Raw genomic sequence first — 16,988 nt, 5'->3', positions numbered from 1 at the left:
CAAAATAAAAAGCTTCTGCACAGCAAAAGAAACCATCAACAAAACAACAAGAAAGCCCACTGCATGGGAGAACATACTTGCCAATGATATCACCGATAAGTGTTTAATCTCCAACATTTATAGGGAACTCATACAACTTAACAAAAGGAAGATAAAAAATCCAATCAAAAAATAGGCAAAGGACCTAAATAGACACCTTTCAAAAGAGGACATTCAGAAAGCCAAGAGACATATGAAAACATGCTCAAAGTCACTAATCATCCGAGAAATGCAAATCAAAACAACAATGAGGTACCATCTCACACCTGTCAGAATGGCTATCATCAACAAATCAACAAACGACAAGTGCTGGAGAGGATGTGGAGAAAAAGGAACACTCATGCAACTGCTGGTGGGAATGCAGACTGGTGCAGCCACTATGGAAGACAGTATGGAGTTTCCTCAAAAAGTTAAAAATGGAACTCCCATTTGACCCAGTGATCCCACTGCTAGGAATATATCCCAAGAAAACAGAAACACCAATCAGAAAGGATATATGCACCCCTATGTTCATAGCAGCACAATTCACCATAGCTAAGATCTGGAAACAGCCTAAGTGCCCATCAGCAGATGAATGGATTAAAAAACTGTGGTACATCTACACAATGGAATACTATGCTGCTGTAAAAAAGAAGGAATTCTTACCATTTGCAACAGCATGGATGGAACTGGAGAGCATTATGCTAAGTGAAATAAGCCAGTCAATGAAAGAAAAATACCACATGATCTCACTCATTTATGGATAATAAAGACCATTATAAACTGATGAGCAAAAATAGATATAGAGGCAGAACAGCATCAAACAGATTGTCAAACTACAGTGGGAAGGCTGGGGAGGGTTGGGGGGTGGGAAGAGGGGGTAAGAGATCAACCGAAGGACTTGTATGCATGCATATAAGCATAACCAATGGACATAAGACACTGGGGGGTAGGGGAGCCCGGGGGAATGTCAAGGGGAGAAAAAAAAAGGAGACCTATGTAATACTCTTTGTAATACTTTAAGCAATAAAAAAAAAAGAAAAAGAAAAAATAAAAATCAATGGCAAATATCTTCAGGTGAGGATTAAAAACAAAAGAGTAATGTGAGTCTGTTAAAATAGTATCTTTAAAAAATGACTTCTGGTGCCCCCATTCCCTGAAGCACGCCTGTGCCTTTTCTTTTCCCTTCCCTCTTCCCCTTCCTCTATATTGCCCCCTCCCCGCCACAAATGACTTCTTTGGGTTTTTTCTATTAACTAAAAGCTGCACTTAAAATTTATCTAGAATTTGTGTCAATTTATAGTAACTTATACACATACTTACAGAAGTTAAAGAGCCCATACAAAGAGGAGAGTGAATTGTACTAAAAACCAGGAATGAGCCAGTCATTGAAAATAAACACTAAGTATGGCATCAATTTAGAAATCAAGACAAAAAATTAAAATGCCTTAATCCTAAATCTGAAAATTTATTGGTTCATCAAGGGACAGCACTTCCTCCAGCACTAACTTCTAGGAGAATTGTGTGTGTGTGTGTGTGTGTGTGTGTGTGTGTGTGTGTGTTTGAAAGGGGAAATAAATGTGACTTTAAACACCAAGTGGAACATAATGAATGAATGAATGAATGAATGAATGAATGAATGAACAAACGAACAGGAGGGATGGCTTGATTGGCTGCTTAGCCTTTCAGCCTGCTTCACAACATGGTACCATGAAATGACAACAGGTATAGGTTTCTGAAGTGGGCAGGGAATAGAATAGAGTTGTTCTGAGACACAAGTAGAAAGTTAGTTTGCCTTTCAGCCTCCTCCTCTTCCTCCTTCCAGTTCTCTATCCAACTGAGAGTCATGTACTGTTGTGGTTAAGAGCATGGATTTCACAGCCAAACCTTCAAGTCCAGCCCTACCATTTACTACTCTATAACTGTCAGAATTACCTAACCTCCCATTCTCATACCTGAAGGATAGAGATAATAATGGTGCTTATGAGTGAACACATATCAAATGTGAAAGATGGTGCCTAGCCCTGGCTGGTTTGGCTTGGTGGATAGAATGTCAGCCTGGGGACTGAGGGGTCCCGGGTTCGATTCCAGTCAAGGGCACATGCCTGGGTTGTGGGCTCGGTCCCCAGTGGGGGGTGTGCAGGAGGTAGCCGATCAATGACGTTTCAATCTCTCTCCCTGTCTTCCTTCCTCTCTGAAATCAATAAAAAATAAAAATAAAATATGGGCCGTAGCCAGTTTGGCTCAGTGGATAGAGCATTGGCCTGAGGACTGAAAAGTCCCAGGTTCGATTCCGGTCAAGGGCAAGTACCTTGGTTGTGGGCACATCCCCAGTGAGGGGTGTGCAGGAGGCAGCTGGTCAATGTTTTTCTCTCATCGATGCTTCTAACTCCCTATCCCTCTCCCTTCCTCTCTGTAAAAAATCAATAAAATATATTAAATTAAAAAAAAAAAAGATGGTGCCTGGCACACACAAGCAAGTAAGTTAGCTAGTTTTATTGTTACTAGAGGGTCCTGCCTGTCCTAGGCTTTCAGAACCTCCCTCTGTGGTTTACCATCTGGGCTTGCTCCTGCTTCAGCCACATTCCCTATTCCAGCTCCTCCCAAAGGCTCTGTTCTCTACCCAAACACCTCTCATTACTTACAGTACCCTTTGCCAAAGGTGTCGTGCATGACGGTAAAATGGGCGCTAACATCTTGGGGATACTTTTCATCTGCCTCACATGATGATCTAAAAAGGTAACACCAAGAGCTGGAGCAGATATTTTCCATTCACAGCACTAGGTACCTTCTCCTCTGCAGAGTCAAATGTGACTGAACATTCAACACTAGAACTTTTTTGAAATGTGAAAGTTAATTGCCATGAAAATTTTCACATTATTCAAGTTTGCACCAAGGAAGTATTCTATTTTGCCTACTAAAATGCTTGAGTGTCGCCTAGTCCAGATTTCCTTCCATGAATAGTTCACCTAAGCTAGTAAGAAATTGGCTCCTTTTCTGTGCCATCTTTTAAAAAAACTAAATGCAATCAAGTTATAGCATTCCCCAATTTCTGTTAACTTTCATCTGGTTTTAATAACCATTCCTTGCCCTAACCCAGTGATGGCGAACCTATGACACGAGTGTCAGAGGTGACACACGAACTCATTTTTTTTGGTTGATTTTTCTTTGTTAAATGGCATTTAAATATATAAAATAAATATCAAAAATATAAGTCTTTGTTTTACTATGGTTGCAAATATCAAAAAATTTCTATATGTGACACGGCACCAAAGTTAAGTTAGGGTTTTTCAAAATGCTGACACGCCGAGCTCAAAAGGTTCGCCATAACCAGTTTGGCTCAGTGGATAGAGCGTCGGCCTGTGGACTGAAGGGTCCCAGGTTCGATTCTGGTCAAGGGCATGTACCTTGGTTGCGGGCACGTCCCAGTAGGACGTGTGCAGGAGGCAGCTGATCGATGTTTCTCTCTCGTCGATGTTTCTAACTCTCTATCTCTCTCCCTTCTTCCCTGTAAAATCAATAAAACATATTTAAAAAAAATAATAACCATTCCTTCCACTGCTTTTGCCAAAAATACTATATAGTATAAGAAATTAGAATGAGTTAAAGAATGTTACAATGAACCTGGCAGATTGTAAGAATTTTATCACCTATCCAGATAGCTGACAATGTAATTGGTCCTGACGGGTGGAAAGAACCGCATGACAACTTAAAATTATAACCTGAAAATGGAACTTTTAAACAGAAAAATCTGAATTGATTTATCTACACTTGGTGGCCACATACCCTGCAGAACACAGGCCCCCCATTATGGCTGCCACACTAAGAATGAGTCATAGGCCGAAACCGGTTTGGCTCAGTGGATAGAGCGTCGGCCTGCGGACTGAAGGGTCCCAGGTTCGATTCCGGTCAAGGGCATGTACCTGGGTTGCGGGCACATCCCCAGTGGGAGATGTGCAGGAGGCAGCTGATCGATGTTTCTCTCTCATCGATGTTTCTAACTCTCTATCTCTCTCCCTTCCTCTCTGTAAAAAATCAATAAAATATATTAAAAAAAAAAAAAAGAATGAGTCATAGGACACTGAATCTTTGTACCCATTCTCTCCTTTTCTGGTTCTTGACCCAATGAAGGAGCTCATGACATTATAATCCTCTTAATTGCCCTTCGAGGTGAGAGATTTTAATTGCAGCCCCAGGACGCCATGCTTCACTCAAGGCAGAAAAGAAACACAGTGCATTTTTTCTCACCTGTCCAGAACAAGGTCTGGAGCAAAGATGAGCTTGCCAGGGTGGTCGAGGGAGCGCCACATCAGCCCCACCATTAGCACCTCCATCCAGCAGTTCTCCAAGAGCCGCACTTGGTCGTACAGGCTGAGCTCCACAAAGCCTGGGGAAAGCGAGAGGCTGTGAGACACATCCGCCCTCCTCCGCAGCTCCCCGTTTGTCTAGGAACAGAAGAGCGACTTTTCAAAAGCTTTGAAAACACAAATATAAGGATCTATATTTTAAAGATGTGGTTAAATGTTGACCTAAGAAAGAAAGTTTTGAACTTAAGGTGTGCGACTCACAATTTTCAGTCCTGAACCCCTTCTAGGAATACATATACTTCATTTAGCATTTATAAAGGACTGTTATCTGGGCGTATACAGCTCCGCAGACAGATGCTAGTAAAGAACAGGAAGCTGGGACCAATCTTCGTTGGTTATATCCCAATAATTGGCCTGCACTGCTGAGAAAGATAACTCGGGCTGCCAGCCAGAGGGGCTGCCTGTCTGGCCCCGTCCATGACTGCGGCTGGGGGGAGTGAGGGGCATGCAAAGAGAGCAGGGCCAGCCCCTGTAGAAAGTCAAGGCTTCGACTGAAAGAATTTTTCCGATTGCTTAAGATTCCCCATCCAGTGTTAGTATCACACTTCTCTGCGTAGGAGCGCTGACCTAGGCTATTCTATCCTGAAGAGCAAATATAAAAACTTACAACAACTGAAGCGGGTCCCGACGGCCTGATGGCCCAATAGCACGCATTAGTCAGAGCTGGAAAGTAAACAGGTAATCTCTAGGGAGATGAGCACTTCAAAAGTAAAGCAGAGCTCGCTGATGCTTTCTCCACCAGCCATAATAAAAGGAGCCGGCAGTGTAATATAAAGACAGTCACCAAACCTACGGCCTCGGCGTGCAATGGGCTCCAGTTAAAAATCCCAGCTCGGCCTCTCCCTGGCTAGTTACTTAATCTCCTTGTAAGTCTTTGTTTTCTTATAAGCCCAATAGGGGTAGCAATGCCTGCCTCTGAGAATTCCCTACAGGTACAATCTCATCATCCTCACTTTACAGATGAGGAAACTGTGGCACAGGGAGCACCCGTGGTTCAAATCCTTGGCAATTATAATGCAAATCTGCACACAGGAGAATGAATGGAGTAAGGAATGGAAAGATGGACAAATCCTTTCCAAAGCCACATTCTAAGCTCAATTCAGGTTCCTATGATGTGTACACATTCCGATCTCACCCACAGTTATAGACAATAAGCCTACCAAGGGAGGCCAAGCTTTTTATACTTGTAGATATTCAACAAGATCAAGGGTAGGTGATATATTTTTTGGTTTGGACAATGACTATATCAGCTGAGAGGTCAGGGGAGGAAGGGATCACACCTTCAGACTATGCCTAAGTTTTCTGAAAACTTTTCAAAATACCAGGCTTGAAGAGGGTCTGATGCAGCGTTAGAGTTAGGTTACGGCACAACCTAACTTTATTATGGCACAAAGAGGCTGCACGAGTCTCAGCAATAACTAATTTCACCACTGCTCTCTACTTGGGGTTCTGAGAAATAGTGTTTGGAAAACATATAGAGCAAAAGCTAGAGGAAAGTGCATCAGTATTGTCTCCTATGGGAAAGAGAAGAGAAAATAATATAATTCTGGCAAAGGTGATGCTGGACTATCGAAACAGAACTGGAAACCAGAAAATCCTCAGGGAACTCAAAAGCCAAGAAATGATCCCAAGAGATACGATTACCCTAGGCCTGGGTCCCACAGCTCTTTACCCCCAAATGCTCTTCACCAGCTTTTTAACACTTCCAGTCTTCCCAGTTCGCCCAATGTGGGTGCTGCGCCCAAGGCCATGGGAGTTGTCCCTAGTTGCTTAAAACTTGGAGAGAGAACTCATTTTTAGACGTCTGTAAAGATGTGCAAGGAGAAGCCCTTTTGGAGGGTGATGGGTTGCTGCGTCTAGTTTAGCCCAGCCGGATTCGGCCCATTTGAAATGAATAAAACTAAAACTAAAAAAAAAAAGACCATACCTTTTATGTAATGATGTTTACTTTGAATTTATATTAGTTCACACAAACATTCCATCCATGCTTTTGTTCCGGCCCTCCGGTCCAGTTTAAGAACCCACTGTGGCCCTCAAGTCAAAAAGTTTGCCCACCCCTGATCCTAGATTCATTCTCACAAAAAAACACCAAGTCAAATAATAATTAGGTGGTAGTTTTAGTACAATGCAGTACTGCAGGTATGTAGTACCGAAGGCCTAAGGAAGAGATCACATTTCAGGCTGGAAAATACAGGCTCCAAGTGACCACTGTGAATCATCAAACCCATTTTTAACTTGATGGTATTTCAGGTTTACTGATGATTCACATTATTTCAGCTGCAGATTTACTCTCTTTGTCCATATATATTTATTCATTTACATACTACTAATTCTTTCTCTGCTGGAACAATAGCTTACAAATTCCTGCTAGGCATCTGACAAACCTTTTACTTGCACAATGGTCATACTGCACCCACTCCACCTCACCTGCCCACACCCTCCTCTCAATGTGAGGAGTCCACAGCCAGGAGACTGGTCAGTGTGGAGCCCAGATCCCTTCCTTTTAGACCATGTTCCAGGTCGAAAGCCCTCAAATTTCCTGCCCAAATGGCCCCAAGCCAATTTCCAGAGTCTGACAGGTCTCTGTCCTGGTCTATTCTCCCAGACAAGGCATGAGAGGTGACCAAAGGCTAGTGTCCATAGGACAGGTGGACATGCAGGGTTGGGTATGCACATGGCTAGGTGCGATGCAGCTGGGGATGGGTAAAAAAGAGCTGGGAATAGAATAGAAGGGTCCCTCCATACACAAGCCTTTCTGCTCTGCCATGTCTGGTACAGAACCCAGAGGAGCCCAAGAATTCTAAATTGGAACCTGGCCACGCAGGCCATGTTGAAGGTGAAAATGTCGAGCTAGGAAGAAAGAACCTATTTCATTTACAGGTTGTAAATCAAGCTGTCAAACTGTTAAACACAGAGACATCTCTTGTGGACCTCCATTTTGTACTCTTGCCCTGTAAATGTTAGGGGCAGGCCTTTCTACAAACGCACAGAAAGCCAAGACCCAGAGAGCCCTACCCGGAATTTTCTTGGCCCAGCCGATCATGTGCACCAGTTCCTTGTCGGCCAGCTTGGTCAGGGACATCATCATGGAGGCCTCGGTGAAGGGCGCGCTGGGGCGGCTCACCAGCACCTTGGGCGGCTCCGCCTCCAGGAGTGTGAGCACCAGTTGTTCCGGGCTCAGGGCGCTCCACAGTAGCTCCTTCACTCGGCTCACATGTCCGTTTCTCTTGGCTTTGTTCAGACAGTGCAGCTGCTCATCGGGACTTCTCTGCCTCCGTACTATGCGGTACCCACACCGTTCCCTCCGGGAGCCTAGAGTGGAGAGCAGATAACAGTGCCTTCCCCTGTCCCTCCCCCAACCCAGCATTCAAGTTCCCCGAGTAGCCAGGGTAAAAATGAGTCAATAACATCATTGTAAGTCCAGAGTCCATTCTCAGAATGTGTCTTAGAACAGAAGCCCGACTTATTTTCTGGAGCCTGCAGGGCATGTACCAAAGATTATTATATTTGTGACTGTATTAGCAAAATCAAGAACATGAATTTCTAGGGACAATAGCCCAGAAGATCTTCAGGTCTCCATTTCAAGGTAATCTATGGATACTAAATCCATTTCCCTTTTAAAGAGTGATGACATATCTCAGTTTCCAAACCATGAAATTAGGAATTTTCTTCAAGCAGAAGATGGGGAAAAGTTAGGAAATGAACATTGATGTTTCCAAACAGTTATCAAACAATACACTTTTATAATACATTCTTAAAATGTTTGCATGCATGTGTTTGTGTATCTATATGTATGTGTATATATTCTTTTCAGGCACACAAAAAAGTATATTTCAAATAATGAATTAATTTTAAAAAATCTGGAAAATATAGAAGAGCACAAATTTTGGCATGTTCTTTTAATGCTTTTTTTACTTTTCCATATTTTAATATATAAAATGATAATCATAATGTATATACTATGATAATCATAATGTATATACTATTATATAACCTGCTTTTTATAATAAAAGATCATTCAAAACTCATATATATCAAAACAACAAAAGCAACAAAACCTAGTCTACAAATATAACACCAAAAAGTGATTGAAAGAAAAATAGAAATTGACAAATACACTAATATTATAATGAAATATTTTAACATATCTTTCTCAGCACTGACAGAGAGAAATATAGGAGAAAATGTTCAGAAATCAGCTCAATGAACAAAGTTGATCTATAAAAACTTACGGACATTTGCAAAAATTATCACATACTATGTCATGACTAAAATCTTAACTAAAAATGTTCTCATATAGAGCATATTCTCTGACTACAATATAACAAAAATAGAAATTAATAATAAAAATATAACTTCCAAACCCCTACAAATTTGAACACAAAAGTTATTTCTAAAGAGCCATTGATTACAGACCAATGTGAATTAAAATTAAGGAAGATATAAGTCTGAATGTCATTAGCATGGGTACAATTTTATATGAATTTTCACTCAAAGAAAAAAATCTAAAAGTTCAAATCTGCAAAATGTCTAGTTTCTGTATTACCAATATATTTGTTCACTAAATTCAATTGTCCACATTTTTTAAAAATTGTTAATTAGAAAGTATGAGAAAATTTTAATTACTTGCTCCCAAGAACGTTTATCTGAATTTCCTCTTATCCTTGGCTAGTTGCAGTAGAAGGAAGGACTCCATCCATTTAGAGATATTTGAATCAAACCTATTACTAAAAGAATTACTAGTAAAAGCCTAAAACATACTCATTTTATTAGTAATCAGATAGAGTGCTACAGACAGTTAAGATCAATTAATAACCCCATGGTAAAATGGAACAAAATGTTTGGTTTAAGAAAGTACCTTTCTGATCACACAGTTCTTTTTTGTAGAGTATATGAGGATAAGGAGTTTACATATAAAGAGAAAGGTTTTGAATCCATACATTCAAATTTATTTGACCAACTTTTAATGATAAAGCACTTATATACCAGGCCCTGTACTAAGTTATGGGAATTCTGGGATCAGTCAAACAAAGCCTTTGACAAGGAACTCACATTTTTCTACCAAGGACATTTCTAGTGTCCTGATTATGACACTTTAATCTTGGCAGAGTCTATGTGCCTGTGAGTGAACCTAATGAGAGACCACCAAATGGTAGTGATCATCTACTGTAAGCTTCTATGCTGTTTATAGTACATAGATTATCTCATTCTGCCAACCGCCCTAGAGGACAGGTGCTGCTACTATCTCCAACGTATAAAGGAATAACCAGGCACAGGAGATTGCAAATCACTTGCCCAAGATAGAAAAGCTAGAAAATAGCAGAAGCAGGATCTAAACCCAATCAGTAGTCTAAATCCTGAGCTGGCGCTTTAAATCACTCATTTATATCACCTCTCTAACAAATTTCTTTCATGTATATTTCACCTGTATACCTGAAAAGATGTCTGAGAGATGCTGAGCTCTTGTCCCAACACAGATCAAGTACATGGCTATTCAGACTGTTTCCCCATTTACATTTCAGTGTATCCTTCCAGTGAAGCTAATCTGAAGTTAGTCTGATGCGTGTCCTCCTGCCATTTAGACAACTATAGCAATACCTCAAAAGAAAAGAGAGAATTGGAAATGCAGAAGAAAAAAATTGGTAACCGAAGAGACATGACTTCTGGATAAAAAAGGGAAGTGGAATGGTGCAGGAGAATCCAGAATTCGTATAGGATCCCTAATCCTCTAAGACTGGATAGAAGGAAGACTGTGAATAGAGGGTTTAGGGGGAGGGTAGACAAGAAAAGTGCTGGGAAAGTAGAGAGGCGTCGTTCAGAAAATTCATTCCTAATTGTCCTTCTCAGGGGTCAGTAAAGGGCCAAATATCCAACTGTTTGTACATTAACCCATCTCATTTCTTCTGTAATCTCCAACGATATTTTTTCTTAGAAATTCCCTACCCAGTGACTTTCTGGCCAAATTCAATTCTCTTTTTTCTCATTCTCTTTTCCATGAAAGTTTCTAATTACGTACATCTCTATACTTTGCGTCATGAGTCTGTACTGTATCAAACTCACAACTGTATGAGGTTTTCAATTGGGGTGAGGGAAAGGAACACTAAAATTTAGTGCCAGACTCTGTGTTTTCATACCTGTTCCTCACAAAACTCCATTAAGCAGGTGTCTCTATTTCAGAGATAGAAAAGTGAGGGGCAGAAAGGTCAAGTCGTTTGAGCACAGTCAGAGCCATAAGTGATGAGACAAAAAAAAATGAGATTCAGCCTAAGGCAGTCCAGTCCTCCTATTCTTCCCTCCACATACACTGCCCCCTACAGGTGGAGTGTACATGTGCTGCTGCCCTGGTCCTGAACTTTATCAGGCCACAGCCATCCAACAGATCCTAGTATATAATAGATCCTATGACTAAATTGTAAATCATGTTTTTAAAAATATACGCTTACATTAAATATTGTTAACTTAAACCATGAAATATTTATTTTCAATCTTTTTTCAGAAAGCAAGGCTTTCTCTTTAAGCACCTCTGCCAATTAAATCACATTATTTTCCTGCATAAGCCATACCCATGATACACTGACACTGAATTTTCAGTTTCAGCTTCTTTTAAACAGAGTAAAACCTAGGCACTCATAAAGCAATCTGAATTCAGGATCCTTATGGGCTTGTAACTTCCCCCTCAATCTCACTCATACTTACCTAACACAATCACTATCCATCCTATAATTTATAGTTTTATCCAAAGCTTTCACAGAAACAACTGTTTTCCCACTCATATTTCATATGTTTGCACAAACTTTCGTTAGATTATAGAACTTAACAATTACAATGAGTAGAAACAGGGTTGGGAAGAAGCCTAATGGTTACTGACAAGGATATAACTGAAGTGGTGGGAGCAGAAACGTTCGAGTGTTTTAGAGAGTAACCAATACGCATGGGCTTTGAGAGGATGTTTTACAGAGGAAACGGAAAACATCGGTGCTTCTGGGAAGCCAGAGAACCGTGCTTAAATTAAGAGAGCTTCTGCTGTAATTCTGAACTGGGTGAGGGGTCTTATCTATTGTTCATATGAAGAAAAACAGGACAGAGAATGTTAAAGAGACAAAGTTACTAAAAGATTTTCAGATAGGAAAAAGAGAGATTCGTTTTAAAACTTTTAAATAGTTACAAAGAGAGAAATTATAACTAACCACAGGGAAAAGTTTGGCTAGCAGAAGAGTAAGAAAAGTACAGGCAGAGCTGGTATGAGTGTATAGAAACAAACAAGTGTGTACAGACAAGTGAATCAAAAGGTAGCTAGGTGGAAAGAACAGGATGCAGGCATTACTGTCAGCTGTTATACTAATGTGCTCATTTTCTTTTGTGTGTTTTTTCACTAGTCAATAAAGGAATAAAGAAATTTTCATGTATGTATATATGTATATGTGTGAATGTATGTGTGTGTGTGTGTGCATGCAGATATATATATTTACACAGGTATATGCACACATATATACTGTCATAGAACAAAATTTATGCTTTATGTACTTTCCATAGTTCCATCGTATTTCTGACTCCTATGCATTTCTTCCCCACTTCTAGAAAGCTATTGGAGGGATAGGCATGAACCTATCTATGCCATCCAAGTAACACAAAATATGCTACTTTCTTGTCAGCTTTAACATGAGCATTTACCAGACTTCCATCCTTAGACTTTTCAAGGCTTCAGATAGATGGTCATCTGGCCCCTGTGTGAGCACTTCAGTGGCTCGAGTTCCCTAATCCTTGTGGCAGCCTATTCTGTTGTTAGACCACTTGAATCACAGAAAGTTCTTCCCTATATTAGGCCAAAATCTGCCTCCTGTAACTTGCTCCCACTCACTCCAGCTCTATCTTCTGCAGGTACAAGGCATAAGTCAACGCCGCCTCCAATGTGACAGCATACAAACACTTGAAGATAATTAACAAATCCTAAATCGCCTCTCACCCAGACTACAGGTCCTTTTAGCTTTCCGCATATCCCACTTACAATAAAAAGGGAAATGAACACTCACCACACTTCACCATCCCAACTTCATAGCACTTCCGAAGTCGGCAGGCTTGGCAGCTTTTGCGCCGGTTCTTATCTATTGTACACTGATTTGTAGCTGGACAAATATAATCATTATGTCCTACAGCAAAGCAAAAAGATGAAGGTTATTGCTATAGTATGTTCCTCGTCAACAACACTGATTATGCTACCCAGCTGAGAGATAAGGGACATCTTCTTGACGACACGTACAAAGGCCAAGTTTGGCCTCATCCATGCCTTGTTAGTAAAGGAAACCTAGGAATATTTTAATACCCTACTTTTTGACTAATAGGTTATTCTCTGCATGTACTTAGAATTCTCAAGAGTTACATTTAGAAATATTCTCCTTTGGACATGGAAAGTGACACAGTCACCTGGAAGTGATTTGCTCCAAATCACAGAGCTCCTCAAATATCAGGTCACAAATTCAACTGCTTATATTCTTTAACATATACCCCCCTTTGAGATCTAACATGATATTTTCATGGGAATTCATAGTCAAATAAAAGAACTAAACTAGTCAATAAGGGAATAAAGAAATTAGCAAACTAAGTAAGAACAAAAGAATTGCTGTAACAATGGTTGAAGATTAGATTCTTCTCAATTCTTCACTCCCTCCCTCAGCCTTGTGACCTTGTAGTGTGCTAGAGTGGGCAGAACATACTTCCCCACCAACTGATGATGGACTTGGCCATGGGACTTGCGTTAGCCAATGGCATGTTTGTAGATGTGCTACTCCAACAATATGGCTTGGCCTCAAGTCCCCATAAGAAAATGCCTCAGGTAGCCACTGGCCCAGGACAATATGGAGAGAAATGGAGCAGATGTGAACTCAATCCAAGCTTTATGAAAAGAGCCAACCTAACAACTCACAGACCTACAACTAAGAAAAATAATGCTTATTGTAGTAAAATACTAGTTATATTGCAATCTCTAACTAAAGACAATGGTACTTCTTTTAATTCTTTTAAGGAAGAGAGAAGAAAATTTCCATTTCAGAAATTGTTTCAGACACTACATGGAGGATGGATTAGAGACAGCAAACTAATGGAGGCCAGGAGACCAGGTGAGAATCTGCTATAGCTGTGCAAACCAGAGATGAGGCTGTCTGGACTGAGAAATGGTACAGAGAATGAAGAGAGCTATCGGAATCTGAGAGATTTAGGGAATGTAATAGGAGAGAAGAGAATTATAATTAAAAAGACGAAAAATAAAAGTGCAGAGGATATTTTGGTACCTTATTTCTTAATTGTGTCTTTCTAATAAACAATATGGCCTGAACTTCTTAAATTCCAGCTACAATGGGCCAGAATTTCAACATGGGAAATGGATGAATCTCAATGATAAATTAAATGGGCAAGTCATAAAAGAAACAAACAAAAAATAAAGGAGAAGATTCCATTTATGTAAAGTTCAAAAATAGAGAAAACGAAACTGCACTGTTTAGGGATGTATGCTTAGGTGGTAAAACCATGGCAAGGACGTCAGAAGTTAGGATTGTCTTACCTCTGTAGGAAGGGAAGGAGCTGTGACTAGAAGACCACCCTGAGGACTCTGAAGATATCCTATTTCATGACCTGAGCACTAGTTACATAGGCGTTTGTATTCCTTAAATAGGATATAAATAAATACTGGAATAAATACATTCCTTAACTCTATCCTCTCAGAGAGCCTGGAAGTAGGGACATCCAAGAACAATGAACGAACTAGCACCCAGATCTTGGTTTATAAATATCAGTCTCTTTTTAAGAAGAAACGGGGCTCTTTGGAGAAACAGTTTATTTCAGGACTGGGGCAGAGATAGCACAAGATGAACCTGAAACAGCTTGTTGTGCTGGGAAGTAAAGAAGTGCTCAAGAGTTAATGGGGGTAAAAGGAGGGATATTTGTAACACTTTCAACAGTAAAGATTTTTTTAAGTGCCCAAGAATTATGGGTACATCACACACACACACAACACACACACACACACACACACACACACACGAAAAGTAAAGCAAACAAGCTCATAGACACAGACAACAGTATGGTGGTTACAGAGGTAGGGAGAGGATAAAGAGAGTAAAGGGGGCTAAATATATGGTGATGGAAAGAGACTAGACTTTGGGTGATGAGCACACAATGCAATGTAAAGATGATGTATCACAGAATTGTATACTTGAAATTATATAATGTATTAACCAATGTCACCCCAATAAATTTAATTCAATAAAAAAAGAAAGTAACTTCAGCAAATTTGGACTGGAAAGGGAAGAATAGCATGGCAAGGACAGGTGAGATGATGACCTAACTGGCCTTGAAAGCAGGTGTGCACAATTTAAAATTGATTAAAAAGATGATTTAAAAAAACTACTCAGCCCAACAGGAATTTGGAGACTGGTAGGGAAATAGTCTAAACCCAGACAAGGAAACAAGAGGACTGTGAATGGAGGCTCCACTAGTTCAGGACAAGACAGACCTCTAGATCAATTCTCAAAGCCCACTGGAGTTGAATTCCTGATTTCTGACCATCTCCATAAGATGTATTTATTCTCTCTTCCTCAGGAGCCAGCCCACCATCATGTCTGTTACTCATGCCAGATATTAAACATAAGTCAAAGGAAGAAACGATCTTTGCAATTCCTAATGAACACACATTTTTTTCCAAGCTTTATCTTGACAAGAGTTGTAACTACATGTCTTCTCCCAAGAAGATGGTGATGGATAATTGTAAGGCAAGACCCATTTGAGTTCTGGGGTTCTGAGGTGGAGATCCACAACTTATAAAGTGCTTTAAACTTGAAACAATCCACCCCACCCCCAAACACACATGATCCTCTAAACTGCTCATCAAGTACTTTGTGTACAAGAGGCCAATGGTGAAATTTTGCCAGGTCATCTGCCAAACTATTTGAAAGCAAAAGTGGAAAACTCAAGAAACAACTAACACTCTTGTACCTTGAATGCTTCTTTTAAAAAAGGCCTTACATCCTTCACATGACCAGACTCCATAGTGATATCCTGATGCGTAGTCACTGCAGACAGCACAGACGTGGGCGTCCCTCTTTGAACTTGGACTAGTAACAGGGCTGGCACAACTGCTCCCACTAACCTTCCTTTTCAATGTCTCTCTGGAGGCAAAGAAAATATTCTTGTAAAAAGCATTAAGGGGAAAAGAGAGATTTCCTAAGAAAATACAGAAACACAGCATGCAGCATGAACGTTGCTTCATTTATCTCTTTGCCCTCCAGGGTTCATAAACACTAAATTGTGTTTCATTTACAAGATAAGGAGGATCCAAATGGAAAGTAAAGTAAAAATTTCTTTTTCAAACCCAAATCACTTCATCTGAAGAAAAGTGATGTAAATGGTCATGATTGTGAGTTCCCTCCACAACACAGATCTACAAACTCAACATTTAATGAGAACTTGAATATTAAAATGGATATTCTAGAATATCATGTTCTAGGTGCTCTAAGTAATCAATGTGACTAATAAAAACCTCATATAATGAATATCTTTCTTCTCACAAAATCATAAAGCGACTTGAATAATGTCCATGAACTACAGTAAAGACTAGATTTACCTGTTTACAGGTAAGGTGTGTTCTAGTGATCTTGCTTCACACCAAGGACTCTTTTGAGGTTCTGCATACAGAACTGAAGACTGGCAATGGATGGCTAAAGGAGAGAGGTGTCCAGGAGTTGGCCACAACATGTTTGGGCTTGTGGTCTGTCGACCAGGTCCGCCCTCCGAGTTACTGACACTGCTGGGAATACTGTAATTCATCACAGCCGGGCTGTAGAATGTCATGGCTGAGTATTCATGGCGGCTCTCTACATAGGAGGAAGGTATGTATATGGGGCCATGCTCCAGGGGAAGGATGGATTGACTGCAATTGTAGGAGGCAGGGGAGTTAAGGCTAGATGGTGAGTTTTTGATATCCATGTCTTGAATAGGTAACATCTGAGAAAACTCCTTGTGAGAAGAGCCACATAGGGACATTATAATGGCCTCAGTCTCATGGGCAGGTATAATGGCTGTAAAGAGTAACAAAGACATTTCTTAGTCAGAGATACAGGCATAACTATTTAAAATGTCTAAGCATTTTTATTAAACACACACACACACACACACACACACACTGGTATGAGCTTAGAAATATATCCTGAAGATACACATGAAAATATTAACCTCAGAAGGATGGCTATGTGAAGCAAGGGACTCTCATTTTCTACTTCATTCACTTCTTTATTGTTCTTGTTGATAACCAGAAGAATTTTTACCATGGGAATGTGTTATAAAATTAAAATTCATAGGCTTATATAAAAATTACTGGGGGGGGGGGGGGTGGTTAACCTGGAATAAGATAAAGTTGTTACAGAAAATTAATCAATAATAACCAGGGAACCCCAGAAGGAGCACATCAATGAGCAGGGCCAATAATGAAGAACAAGGACTCGCCAGACCAATGTAACGGTCAGTTACCAGTTTATTCAGCATCTATGTATGCTCCCTTACAACCATCGAGTTCCCATGGCATTTAAAATGACCCAATGCTAAACTTTCTCAGTAGAG

General features: G+C 40.2%; 1 protein-coding gene across 1 annotated transcript in view; it reads right to left on the bottom strand.

The window, feature by feature from the left end:
- ESR2 (estrogen receptor 2) overlaps window positions 1-16,444 on the bottom strand; it is a gene marked incomplete at its 3' end in the record, with an annotated part of 30,407 nt that extends 13,963 nt beyond the window's left edge. Inside the window, exons 1-5 of the mRNA XM_081086238.1 lie at window positions 15,997-16,444; window positions 15,369-15,541; window positions 12,416-12,532; window positions 7,401-7,697; window positions 4,267-4,405 (exon numbers count right to left, since the gene is read on the bottom strand). Coding sequence (XP_080942364.1) covers window positions 4,267-4,405; window positions 7,401-7,697; window positions 12,416-12,532; window positions 15,369-15,541; window positions 15,997-16,415 — 1,145 coding nt within the window. The 5' untranslated portion in view covers window positions 16,416-16,444. The remainder of the gene's footprint in view (window positions 1-4,266; window positions 4,406-7,400; window positions 7,698-12,415; window positions 12,533-15,368; window positions 15,542-15,996) is intronic.
- Window positions 16,445-16,988: the final 544 nt, after the last annotated feature.

The sequence above is a fragment of the Myotis nattereri genome, assembly GCF_964212035.1.
Source record: "Myotis nattereri genome assembly, chromosome: 1".
NCBI lineage: Eukaryota > Metazoa > Chordata > Mammalia > Chiroptera > Vespertilionidae > Myotis > Myotis nattereri.
The sequence above is the reverse complement of the archived record's forward strand: the minus strand, read 5'-3'. Positions and strand labels throughout refer to the sequence as shown.